General features: G+C 30.7%; 1 protein-coding gene across 6 annotated transcripts in view; it reads left to right on the plus strand.

The window, feature by feature from the left end:
• The window catches only part of LOC145291201 (polypeptide N-acetylgalactosaminyltransferase 5-like), a 568917-nt gene extending 562862 nt beyond the window's left edge, over positions 1 to 6055 (plus strand). For all 6 annotated transcript variants that reach the window (XM_080136781.1, XM_080136784.1, XM_080136785.1 and 3 more), the window contains exon 13: positions 5512 to 6055. In XM_080136781.1, coding sequence (XP_079992907.1) covers positions 5512 to 5664 — 153 coding nt within the window. In that variant the 3' untranslated portion in view covers positions 5665 to 6055. The remainder of the gene's footprint in view (positions 1 to 5511) is intronic.
• Positions 6056 to 14782: the final 8727 nt, after the last annotated feature.

The following is a 14782-nucleotide window of genomic DNA, read 5'->3' on the forward strand; positions in this document are numbered from 1 at the left end:
TGTTTACAAACGTTTGGGACAACCTAATGATACCAAATGTATTAAAATGTAATTCTCTAATGGCCTGTAGACTTTTAAAGTGTTGTTTAAACTGATTGTATTTATGAATTTGTGATTGCAAAGTTGACTTATAAAACTTCGCCCATCTATTGAGTATTGTTGTTATATTTGGGCTGGTGCATCTGCTACGAGTCTCTCCCTCTTAGACGGAATTCAAAAGAGAATCGTCGACCTAATTGGTCCCACACTATCAGTTAACCTTCAACTGCTGTCCCATCAACGAAATGTTGCATCCCTCTATCTATTTTATAAGTACTTTTAAGGTAGGTGCACAAGCCAACAGACGAGTAGAGATTTGCTGTCAATTGCTCAGCAATCCATTGGAAAAGCATTTTTGGAAGCGCATTGTGACATCGAACGAGAAATGAGTTTGTCTAGTCCAGTACAATCAAGATAAGTGATGGGCTGGAAAAAGTCTTGGAAAATTATGGTCTTTATTTTGAGGATTAATTTTTGTATTTTTTTTTTTTTGTTATTACTTGGCGAGTAAAATTTTAATTTTCCGCAAGTTTTTACAGACTTAAGGGACAACCTAATAATACAAGGGATGTTCCAAAAGTAATGCCTCCTATTTTTTATTATTCTGCCAGGATGGATCAGAGGAGTTTGCAAATTGCATTGTTATAATGATTGAACTTATGCATTCATGACCTGAAAGTGGCATCTCTCTGTTGCAGATATTGACAGTGTGAGACTCTAAGAAAGCAACCCCCTGTCATGGACATGCGTCAGAAGCAATGGTGTGTCATTGAATTCCTCGCAAAAGTGTATGAAGAATGATGCTGACTATGTAGAAAACTAAATTCTGAGCCACAAAAGGTTGCTCATTTTAATAGTACGACTCCTATCTTTGTAGTTCTTCAACTTTTTGAGTTAAAAAAAAAAATAACTGAAATTTTTATAGTTGGGACATCCCAAGTATAATCATACTAAATCGTAATAATATTTTAAAACTTTCTATACTCCAGAATTTTTTTTTTTTTCTTAGTCACCATCAATCTCAATACTTTTGCTAGCGATGAACAATGGCTGTGCATGGGCGTCCGGAGCATGAGGTTTGTTCCAAAAGTAAAGTCTCCTACTGGTTTTAAATCAAAAAGTTGAAGATCTTCAAAGACGAGAGTGGTACCTTTTAAACGAGCGTCCTTTTGTTCTCCAGAATTTATTTTTCTACATAGTCACCAACAATCTCAATATACTTCTTAATTGATTATATAATGTTATAAATTGAATTTTAAAAAAAATTCTTAATGCTGCAATATTTTCAGTTATAAATTTATTATATTTTTTACTAGAATATCTTGTTCTTTTGTTTTCCAGTTTTAACAACTAGTCCTTTATTTTTCCATGTTTAAGCTTAACCATATTACTTTTCATGCTCGTATTTTTCTATTGTAATCCATGATTTTTCCAGGCTTCCAATAAATTCACTTGTTCTTTGCTTAATTTTAGACTTGTTTTTTTTGCCCTCATAAACACATATGTAATAACAATGTACGGCACTCGTCTGCTTTCAATAAAATTCCCCCAATTATCTCCCTTTTATGTTTTCATTCTCTCTGTTTCACTTGTTACTTCTCTTTTCGAATTAGTAGCAATAGTAGTCGCTGAAGCGACATGGTTGCTATGGAAACCAGTCATAAAAAGTGTCACTCACCTCCTTATGTATTGTTACGATTTTGAACACCAGAAAAATTCATCATAACTTTTGTTTTATTGAACAAAAATTGAAAAATAATTTTTCACAATATAGCTGAGAAGGTGATCTATAAACTGTAATAATTGTTTGAAATTTGGTCGAAAAATGATTTGAATGAAAAATGAACGGTGAAGCTTTAAAGCGGTTCTAGATGATTAAACTGCCACCTTACCATATATTCAAACATGTTTGGATGATCACTTGTATTGATTGAATGGTACTTGTACAGTTTAATCAAGACATTAAAAAAATGAAAATATCAACAACAAAAAAAAGGTTATACTGCACGTATCCGTTATGGAACGAAGTTCTCAAAAAAAAAAATTTTCACTTAATTTCATCAATTAGTTTCGTTTTTACAGCGAAAAAACTATTTGTTTATGATACCGAGCAAAAAATTCGATTTTTAGGAAGAAAAGCTAGTAATAAAGATGGGGAGGGAGTGTCGGCGCTTTACATGGAGTTATCAACAAATTCCATAATGGCTGACTTCAATGGGCTCTCATAAAAACGTGTTTTTTCGCTGTAAAAAAAAAAAAAAAAAAAAAAAAAAAACTACTCAAATTAAATGAAATTTTTTTTCGGAGATCTTCAGTCCAAAACGGATACGTACAATATAACCTTTTTTCGATATTTTCATTTTTGAATTTCTTGATTAAACCGTACAAGTACTGATTGAACTATTATTCTTATCGTGAGTGTTATTAGTGCAATGTTTCAGTCAAATTGTCCTTCAACCTTCATCAGACATGTTAGTTGTTGTTTGGAAAAGAAAGGAGAAAAGTTACTGGCTCTGTAGATATTTTCGTATTTCTGTGAGTCAGTCTCATCGTTTCGAATCTGTGAGAAAGAAAAAAAAAATTGATTAAGAAAAGGGAGATAACTCTAATACAGATCAACAGGGGGATTATCTTTCTTTCATCGCCGAAACTTTAAGGGTGTACAATATCATCTCAAAAAATGTAGAACTTTAAATTATATGTAAGTTATTTCTCATCTTTTATTTTATATATTTAATTGCTCCTCTTAACTGTGTTGAGATTTTCTATCCTGATAAGTTTGCTTTGTTAAAGATATACTCTTTATTAACTTCATTATAATATAATAAATATATTGAATCCCTGAAATGGTGTTCCATGGTAAACAACTGATGATCCCTTTAAGAACATTGGTACTATTGTTTGTTCATGTAAGTAAAACAATTCAGTGATGCAGTAAATTGATTGACTTACTGACAAAATAATTTTCCAACGAAGGACTTTTATTTTTATATATATAGTTTTAAAGTAACTGTCAAGACTAATATATATATATATATATATAAAGTCAAATGACCTTGTAACAAGTGATGTAGCCCACTTTCCGGTTTACGACATCCGGTTGCGCATAACAACGTAAACAAATAAACAAAAATCGCTTCTTTTGCAGATTTTGACCTGCGCACTGAAATATTAACGTTATTATTTCGAAATTATTATTTAAGATGGGAAGAGTAGGGGTGTTTTGTAACTATTCTTTATTACAACTATACTGTCGCTTATTTCTTACAACTAAACAACTTTAACCTGTTGACAAACATAAGAACAATTGTAGTAAAGCCAAGACTACTACTACTACTCTCTTTCTGTCCCTTTTCCTTCCTTCCTTTTTTAATTTTGTTTACATTTCTAGATACAAAATAGTTGTGTGAGAACGGTGAATTTGTTGATACATTTACTAATCTGTTTCAATATTAGTTTTATTTTATTTTATTTATTTAGATTTTATTTTTTTGCTTCAGGTTTTATTAATTTTTTTTTTTTTAGATTTTAAGTTTCTATAACTTGGTTGAAGGATTCCAATATGGGTTTTTCATTCTTATATTTCTCATCAGTAGGCTCATGTGCGTTTTTGCTGCTAAATGACTTTCGTCGGCGTTCGATTCGTAAATTTTTTAGCGATTATATGGAAAAGTAGGTAACTTTACATGAATAGGGAGAATAGTAGTCTAGTATATATATATATATATATATATATATGCACAATACCTCCATTCAATCTCAAGAGACAATGGACACCCCTGTAAGGGTAGCTGTGTAACTGTGAGGCAAGGGTTGCACAATCACCAACCACGCATCTCCTAAATCAGCACTGCTATGGTCCCCCATCGCCAAACTTTCACAAGAAACACTCATCTAGCAGAAAACACTATCAATAATTCCCTCCACTTTTTATCTGTGCCTAAACCTAAACGTAGATTCCATGAACAAAGCTTCTTTCTTAGAACTGCACGCCTGTGGAATTGTCTTCCGTTTTCCTGCTTTCCGGCTGACTACAATATGGTTGTGTTCAATCTAACGTAAATAAGTTCTTGATGAACCGTTCTATATAAGTTATCAAATTTACCGAATTTTCATTACTAATGATTACTATATTGTCCAATGTCTACTGTACACTCTTTAACCCTTATCCTTGAGTGGCCTCTTGGCCTTGATAAGTGGTGATGCCTATGTAAAAAAAAAAAAGAAAAAAAGTCTAATGGCAAGGAGAGATCCAAGACTGACTTGAAACAATGCCGAGATAAGTAGAGAGAACATACAACACCGGAAATACCCAAATGGCCACCCGTTTTAGTACTGCCCATATGCACACACACACACACACACACACACACACACACACACAAACTAGCTGTACTAATCTACTTTTACCTAGTATCCATTACATTCAAACTTATTTTGTAAATAATTCTATCCTGCACATAGCATTAAATTTTTTGTGGTGTAAAGCAGCTATCTTCCATCCATAGTGGTCCTGGATATGACCTTAAACTATATCCGATGGTTAGGCCCCCAGCTTGTGGGGTTTGGAGAGTGTGGAGCCACCCTTTAATTGCCATTGCTCCCAGGTCCACTCTGACCCGGAGTGGTAGTACCTGTTAGGGTCCCAACTATGGGTTAAATAGAAACCGACTTGAAAAAACAAATATATTCTATTAAAAATGTTTTCTTCAAAATAAATGGATTCGGCATTAAATAACCTGAAAAGGGTTGATATGCCATAAAACAAAAACAACCAACCAACCAACCCATCCGTCATATCCTAAGGTGGCAGATAGGAGAATGACCTTCAGGTATGGCAGTTAGCTGCAAATATACAGATGGCAATCCTGGGCCAACTAATAGTTGGTTGTTTGGTTGGTTGGTTGTTTTTGTTTCATGGCATATCAACCCTTTTCAGGTTATTTAATGCCAAATCCAAAGATTTTGAAGAAAAAATTTTTAATAGAATATATTTGTTGTTTTTAAGTCGGTTTCTATTTAACCCATAGTTGGGACCCTAACAGGTACTACCACTCCGGGTCAGAGTGAACCTGGGAGCAATGGTAATTAAAGGGTAGCTCCACACTCCCCAAAGCCCGCAAGCTGGGGCCTCACCACTGGATATAGTTTAAGGTCATATCCAGGACCCCCATTGAGGGACTTTTACCCTCTGCAGGGGGCCAGTTGGTGTATTCTAATGCCCCACCCACAGGGCCCCAACATAGTAAACATAGTAGAATTTAATCGCTACTTATCCAGTTTACGACCTAACCTTCTGCAACTTCAATTCAGCATCTATCGGTTTACGAAACCTGACAGAAGACGCCAAGATAAAGTTATCAGGAATTGGGTTATAATCAGGATAGGTACCTTATCTTTTAACAATACTTTTTCAATAAAATATAATTTTTTTTTTTTTTTTTAATTCATGTTTATTTTATTATTTTTCAGGACCGAACAGTCTTTCATGTAAATACGCAAAAATGTATGGAAGTTGCGATAGATGGTAAAACATTACTTATGAAACCTTGCAGTGGCATCGACAGACAAATCTGGCATTGGAGGAGGAAATCAACGTCGGAATCGAATCGAGAACATCTGTGATTTCTGGCAATTGCTGCGTAGGATGACAAAAACAACCAAATGACGACAAGTGTTGAATCCAACTCGGCATTTGTCAACCATGTTGAAGACATGCAAAGGAAATCGAAAGGAAGACGTCTATGCAACATGTTTCATAGCCATCAATTCATTGTTCATCATCATCCTCATCTTTTTTCTTCTGGTTGCTGATGAAAACAAATCCATGATCTGTGATAATTTTTGTCAGAGCTAACTGGGACGATTTGTTGTATATAGGGTGGCTGCACTGAGTTGGTATCTTCCGTTGAAGCTCACACCTTAAAGACGATAAAATAATTAAAAAAAAAAAAAAAAAAAGATAATGGATTTATTTTTTGTTGCTATAAATTGGAGAGAGAAAAAAAAAAGATATGCACACACAAACAAATAATTTTAAAAAAATCTTTTAAATCCAATATTTAAGAGAAGAAAAAAAAATAGAAAAAAATTAACTGAAGTAATTCTAAAAAAAAAAAAAAATTTAATGATTGAGGTTTACAAAAAAAAAATGATAGCAGAAATTTTTTTTATTTCATTTTTTTTTTTTTAAATAATTTTTCTGCTGCAAAAATACATTCCAGTATTTTTTTATATTATTCACTTTGATCTTATTTTTTTTTTTTTTGTTCTCCTGTTTAAGTATTTTATTTTTGTCTACTGTTTTTTTAAATTGAAAGAATCACTGCAGAGAATTTGGTACAAAATAAAATTTTAAAAAAGAAGAGGAAAGAAAAGAAGCAAACCATAGGAAAAAATAAAATCTTAACAGAAAAATTTGGGGGCAGGCGGTGATGAAGACATTCTTTTTTGGGGGCGGTTTCTGATCTTCGGAGGAAGGATTGCCTATCAGCCATTTTAACGGAAAATTGTGGTAAGTAAAAACACTGTTGATGAGGCACATCAGACCCGGTTTTTGTTGACCGTTTGTAAACCGTACAAACACTTTGGGTTGTTTTACACATATACATGGGCCAAAACATTTTTCTAAGTTGGGAAATCTCTTATGAATGAAAACACAACAAAAAAAATTTGGTGTTTATTTAGAGTGGCACTTATGGCGGAAATTAAAAGTAAAGAAAATACAGAAAAGTCTGATGTCCGTACCAGTCACGAAATGAAGATGAAATATTCCAAAAATCAAGTAATTTGATCAAGAAGTTTTTATGATTTTTTATTCAAGAAAATCAAATTTACTCCATATTCATTTGGTAGGGAAAAGCAGCGGCCATTAAAGAATCAAGGGCAGATAACCAATTTTCATTTCAATTTTTTTTTTTTTTGTTTTTTTTTTAATAATGTCGGAAAGACAACTGAAACGTAATAATTAAAACCAAACAATAATTTATTAAAATGACCTGTATTTTTTTTTTTATTTTTTATTTTGCAGAAAATTAATTTTTTAATTATAAAATCATTATTTTACAAGGGCCATTAAATATAATTTAAAAACCAAATCTGAAGAATATTAAAATGTCTTTGACCTTCACACTTATCGGTAAAAAAAATAGCAAATTTGTTTTAAAAAACAAAAAAAAAAACAAACAACTACTTGATCAAATTTTGGAATATACCATCTTCATTCCGTGACAAGTAAGGACATGATAAAAGTTTTTCTTCATTTTTATTTATCGCCAGAAGTGCCAATCTGAATAAACACCAAAAATGTCCTTTTGTGGCTCTGCTGCAACTATTTAACCCCGTTCTTCATGATACAGCTCCAATGATCTATTTGAATGGTGTCCAATGTTTGGTGCACCCAGTGATGCAGAAAATACAAAAACAGATAAAACAACGGCTGAGAATCTGTGTGTATACTAATAACGCTCACCAGGATAACATTTTTTTGTGCTGGGGGAGGATGAATGCTTACTGGTCAACCAATCCAAACCACCAACCAGCATCTCCAGGGGGCTGGGGAACCAACACCCCTCTCCTTCTTCCTTCCGGGAGAAAAGTTTTGCAGCAGTCATTTTATAAATTCTCTACCTTGGCAACAACTAATTATCTTACCCTGGGCTCCGTATATGCACTCAATTGCCAAACAAATCCTTTAACAAATTTTTAGACACCATCAAGAGTTGCTTCCCTTTGTTTTGCTTTTTTTTTTTCTTTTAATTTAAATTTTGTTTTCGTTTTCTTTTGTTTGTTTCTTTCTCATTTTCTCTTTGTTTCTTTCTCTCAAATATTTTTTATCAAATAATAATGTTAAAAATACAATAAGCTTAAGATTAAGCTAGATTTATTTAAGATTAAGATCTTAAGATTAAGATTAATCTTAAAATTAAGATTAAGATTTATTTAAGATTAGATCTATTTAAGATTAAGCTAGATATATATGTGTAAAATCAGTCTTGCCATATAAATAAATTTTAAATATCTGTAGGAATTAGCAGCATTTTTTGCTAATGTAGTCATCAAGCTATTAGTTTGGTTACCTCATTATATATTGTTCCAGGAAAATATCAATCAATATAACGGGGTGATTGACAGTGACCCCCCCCATCCCCCAAATAAAAAAGCTAGATATTTTATTGATATTTTAGTAAGTAAATTACCTTATGCCATTTTAAGGTCTGGCTTCCAATGCAGTCGGAAGTATAGGTCACTTGACGAGGTCATATTTTGACTGAAACAATAGCTCTGTTATCATCGTGACATAATGTAATTTGTTTACTAAAAAGTAAATAATATATATGCAGTAGAACCCCGGGATACGGCATTAAAAATTAGTAACAAAACAAACTACAGTATATAATACACATGTATATAATCAAATAACATCATAAATAACACCATAAGGCGGGGCAAATATAGTAACCAGGGGCCGAAAAAACATTGTATTCCACATTGTAAGCTGAAAAAAAACATATCCTAGGGCCACCATATCCCGAGGTCCTACTATATATATATATATATATATATATATATATATATATAATGTGTGGTAAATGATTTTAATTAGTATAGATTCATTTACTTGTTCAAAAAAATCAAGACAAAAAAAATTGAGGATAGTGTACGATCGTTTCAGAGATGATGTCATGTTTATTCAGATGTAATATCATTAGCACAGAATATGACACGAAAATAAACATCACTATGCAGCATTGGAAGTAATGCTGCATACTTATCGTTATTTTCATGTTAACCTCTTCTTCTCATTGTGCTGATGAGATCATATCCAAATAAACACAATATCATCTCTGAAATGATCGTACACTGTCCATGGTTTTTTTTTTTTTTGGTAATTTCTTTTTCTTGATTTCATGGAATCTATATTAATTCATTGCATTAAACACTATATACAAGTGCAACTTAAAAGCCGACACCCACAACTATCAGTATATATTTAATATATTTCTGGTAAAATTTTCAGTGCCTCTACATTATTGGGACGAGATTTTGTAGTTGATAAATGGAGTTTTCAGATAAAAAATAATGCAGTCGAAATTACCTGAATATTACTGAATTATTTTTAAAAAAATAACTTTAATCATGTTAGCAGGTAAAAAATTGCCGCCATCTTTGTTTAATTTGAATGGAAAATTACCTCCCTGTTGAACTCCCCTGTGTTTTACAATCGTTTTCATCAAATTCTATTTTTTATTTTCTTTAATAAAAAATTTTGTACCTTATCGATTTTCGAAATTTTTTTATATAATCATCTTAAAAATACGAGGAATATGTAAATACCATCGTTTTCATGTGAAATTCGGCATTACGATTTCCGAAAATCTTGTCCCAATTCTGTAGAAACGCCAAATATATGTGTGTGTGTGTGTGTGTGAGAGAGAGAATAAAATACACAATATATTATAGAATTAAATATCATAGAGACAGGATGTATTAAAAAAGACATAAAGGAAAAACAATTAAGCACATGAAGAAATCATCACATGAGAGATTTACCGGTTTCAACAAACGTCTTTAGAAAAAGTGAACATTTCAAATGTTCATTTTTCTCTTTTGATGATTTCTTCTAGTATTTAAACTTTTTTTTTTTTCTATTTTTTTCTTTGCTTTTTTTGTTATATATTAGTATGGGTATACATACATACATACATACATACATACATACAGTATTCATAACTAATCTGATATCCAGCTGTTTTTTTTTTTTTGCTGCTAATTGAGGTGGTTTAACTATTAATATCTGTTATATGAAGGCATCCATTTTCACTCTTCTCTCTGTCCTCCAAACACATAAGGATTAATAGGTTTGTGATTTTTTTTTTTAATTAATCATAAGAGTTAAATAAGAAATTAAAAATTGAATAAAAATATTTTAAACTATTTTATTAAAAAGTTTTTGGTTTTACATTTTATTTGCATAAAAAAAGCAATTAATAAAATTATTTCTTTAATGAAGTTAGTTTTAAATCTAAGTTATTTGGTTTTTGCAGATCTTTTACTTTTCAATTATATTGAGAATAATCCATCCTATTCACTGAAATTTGTTTTTGTTTTTTTGAGAAACGATTAAAAAAAGAAAAAAAACCTATTTGCTATATATTTTTTTAAATGCCCAGTTCTTCAGAAACCATAAATATTTTAAATGAGTGAAGAAATACAATGAAAATAAAAAATACTCATAGAGTATGTCTCATAGAACATGAAAATGGAACTTGCCATTAAAATTTGTTTTTATTGAAGAAAAGTTCATTTAAAATCTGGTATGAATTATTGTATCTTTTAGACTATAGGATGCCCCCCCCCCACTTTTTTTAAAGAAAAATTGACTTTAAACATTAAGATGTGCCTCAATTTTATGTTAGGTTATACATTGTGAATATTTAATGGTAATTTTTGACTTGCTATGTAACTTTGTGACTCAAAAATGCATCCCAATTGGAAAAAATTTGAGGGAGTTAATGGTGCCATAGCCTTTTCTAAGTAAAAAGGTGTTGTAGTCCTTTTCCACTAAAGAGGTGTGTCATAGCCCTTTCTAAACAGAGGTATGTTACAGCCCTTTTAGAGACATGTCATAAGTTTCCTTAATAAATAGGTGTGAAATAGAGAGGTGTGTCACAGCCGTTTCTAAATAGATATGTCTAACCTCTTTCTAAATAGAGAGGTGTATCTATATTTTAATTTCTCTTTCTTTCTTTCTTTCCTTATTAAATGCATATTGCAAAATTTGTTTTTTTGTTTTCCTAAAAAAGATTTTTACAATTACCTAAGATGATGAACAGAAAAAAAAACAGGTTCTCATTTTTTTTTTAATTTGAATCATTCTTAACTTGGCCCATACTCCTCTTAATATATTGATCTCTGGCATGCTTAAAAGATTTGTTTTCATGCATATAATTAATCAATTTGTATTGAATAAGTGTTCGACAAAATGGTTGAAAATGATATGGACAACGCTTGTTATAAAAGCAATTTATTGTTCTAACATGTTCTGTCAAAGAAAATGGCTTTATTGGGATGATAAAATATTTTGATTTTTGTTTCCAATTTTACCACTCCAATGACGTCATTTCCTTTGGTAAAACGGCACTATAGTAGAATAAATTGTTTATCACAATTCTAACTTAAGTTTTTTATATATTATCATTAATTTTTTTTAATATCAATTAGATTTTTTTAAAACATATTGTAATTTTAACTTAATTATATATATATATATATATATATATATATATATATATATATATATATATATAATGTTAGGGTGGAGATGATTAATCGAAATTGCGAATCAGAAAAATCAGAACTTTTGTGGGTATCGGAATCGGAAATATTTATGTCTATTTTCCAATACCAAAAACGATTCTTTTAGTTGTTTATGTTTTTGTTTAGTTTTCGGTTGCTTGTGCTTGCTAAAGGTAAAATTATAAATATTGAGTTGTTGTTTTTAACTACCTATGAAAAAAATATTTATAGATGCCCCCCTCTCTGCAACCCTAACCCCCCCCCCCTCTGCAAGAGTATTTAAAAAAATATATGCACATATTGCACAGGTTTTTACAGCAATCTGAAAAAAAAAAATTATGAGTAAATATTTAGAGTTTTTAAAAGAATCAGAATCTGTAATAATATTGGAATCATCCCATCACTAACTATATATATATATATATATATATATATATATATATATATATATATATATATATATTAGGGCTCTATGGGCAAACTAAACGTTAGTTGATCTTTGAAAACTAAATATTTTCATTTACTAGCCAAATAGAAAAGTTACTAGCCAAATCCACATGATTTTTAGAATATGACATGTTCGTTCTGTGACGAGTATGTACATCATAAAGATTTTTCTGTGTGTGTGTGTTTTTTTTTTAATAAGTGTAATTCTAAATATACAATAAATTTTATGTTGATACTTGAACGTATAAACATTCTAATTTCTTCAGATATTTTTTAAACACCATTCGTTAAAAAAATTTTTTTAAGTATATTGTTCTATTAAACTTTTATTGTTTAAATAATTTAAATTTGTTCATTTTATTAAAAAAAATTTAAAAAAAGTTGAAAAGATATTTTTCACTCAGTAGCTAGCTTTAGAAGATTGTCAGTGAAAGAAATAGAATCACCAAAAGATAAGTGTTTCATTATTTCTAGTCGCCACTTTGAAAAATCACTCGCAAATGCAACTGTTTCACTCGCAATGTAGATCCCTATATATATATATATATAGAGAGAGAGAGAGAGAGTGAATAAATGACAAAAAACTATATTCCAAAATTCATGATGTTGACCATCTTATAATTTATTCCTTTAATTCAGTTGTAATTTACAATTCTTGATAGTATCTTTTTCGTAGCACAAAATCAATCACTTAATTATTATATCAATCAGGGGATCTATTTTGCCCTCAACTTTTAGAATAAATAGCAACAATCAATCTATCAAAAGGAAATAAAGTGTGATTTGACATGATTAAAATCTGAAAATTGGGAGAGAAGCTGCAAATACCTTTAATATGGTTCCATTACGCCATTTTGAATTTTATCAAATAAAGTCACTAGAATATTCATAAATTAACGTAGAATGTTAGTACAAATAGTTGGGTTTAGTGACTTATTCACTATATTGCTCTGTAATTACATTGAGCTTCTTAAATAAGGATTGGTATATATTATAAGAAAATATATTTCTACAGATATATATATATATATATATATATATATTATTGGTAGTATTGTTTAGTTTTTAAACAAAAACAAAAACGCACAATGTGTCTTCCAAAGAGTGCTCAGTGTTTAGACAGAGCGATATGAATATGTTGAATATGAAAACTAGTGGCTACACATATGCAAATATGTTTCAGTGACCACCCTGCTAGGGAAAATCACATCATCAGGCCAAGAATATATCCCTCCTGTGGGATATTCTTGGCCTGATGATGTGATTTTTCCTAGCAGGGTGGTCACTGAAACATATTTGCATATGTGTAGCCACTAGTTTTCATATTCAACATATATATATATATATATATATGCATGCATACACATACAATGTCCATGCTGTTCTATTTGTCATCTGACACAGCAGATTAATTTCAACTTTATTTATTTCTCTAGATATGTATCTTAGCTGTTTAGCAGAAGAGGAATGCCATTGAGCTTTAATTTTATTTTGATACTTTTTGTTTGCTACCCTTTTTAATTTGTATATCAAATTCTTGGATATTTTTTTCACTTCCAAAAATGAAAATAAGCATTGGGATAATTACTGTCTCTTTCCTCTGAGTTTTCTGATCTTTTAAAACAAATATACTTGGATTATCAGATTATTATATTTATTCATTCATTATTCATGCCTTTAGTTTAAATAACTAAACCCTTTAAAAATTTCTTTTTATTTTGTTGTTAATCTTTGATACAACAGGGGCGCATGTTGGAAAATTTATACTTTCTTTTTGTTTAGGGGCACAAATACCTGACTTTTATTTTATTTTTATTTTTTTTCTAATGGAAATCGCTCCACTTTAAGGTCAAAAACTAGCCATAATTGTTAAATGGAGAAATTATGACACAGAAAACAACAATTCTTTCCCCTGAAGTAAATTTAGTAGTTTAATTTTTATTTGTTTTTTGAATTTTTAAACTTATACAGATGCTCTATTAATTAAATTTTAGTTGTAAGGTAGACAACACTTATTATAATCTTCCATTTAAAATACAGGTTATTTCCCTTTATATGAATTATGTATACGATTGAAGACCTGTTCACAAATGATGTGTACTGTGATTTTTATTTTTAGGTGATTATCTAAAAATGTTTCATATTAACAGTCATCCAGGCTGAACTAAGTTTTTTTTTGTTTTGTTTTTTTTTTTAAATAAATTGTAGCAAAATGTTATATTATAAATTCCACAGTACATAGCAGATGCTCGGCTGAGCTCGAATCTCTTGTTTCCCCCTTGACAAACTTTTACTAAAAACACACTTGATTAGCTACAACCACTATATACAATTTCCCCTACTCTCTAACTTGCCCAAATCTAAACACAGATTCCATGGACAAAGCTTTTTTTCCCCGGAACTGCCTGCCTGTGGAATACTGTTCTGCTAGCCTGCTTCCCAGTTGAATACAACATGGTAGCCTTCAAATCTAATGTAAACAAGTTCTTGTTGAGCCGTCCCCATAAATAATCAAATTCTACCCAGTTTACACCATTAACAATGACTACATTACCACCTTATTTTCATTAAACCTTATCCTCGAGTGACCTTTGGGCCTTGATAAATGGTGACACCCAAGTAGAAAAATAAATAATAATAACAAATGAAAATTGGCTAGTCAGGACCAAAGTTGTAGCTTAAATGCTATTTAGGTCCAACTTCAAAAATCCGGCAATATAACTTTATATGTAATGAGAAAAAGATAGAAAATGATGAATTAAACTGTCTTTTACATTGTTTACTCGATAGTCATACAGCATTCAAATGATTACTTTGAAAATTACTTTCTTAGACTTAAAAACTCTCACATCCGGTGGTTCATGAGGCAGTCGACATATACCATCGCTTTCAGTCTACAGCATTCATCCAGCATCTTCCTGTTGCAATCATATCCCTCTCAATTGTTTGCTTCCAGTTTAGTTTTGGTCTGCCTCTTCTTTGCTTATTAGGGGTCTAC

Source organism: Euprymna scolopes, chromosome 12 (assembly GCF_053919585.1).
Source record: "Euprymna scolopes isolate OS-2025 chromosome 12, ASM5391958v1, whole genome shotgun sequence".
Lineage (NCBI taxonomy): Eukaryota > Metazoa > Mollusca > Cephalopoda > Sepiida > Sepiolidae > Euprymna > Euprymna scolopes.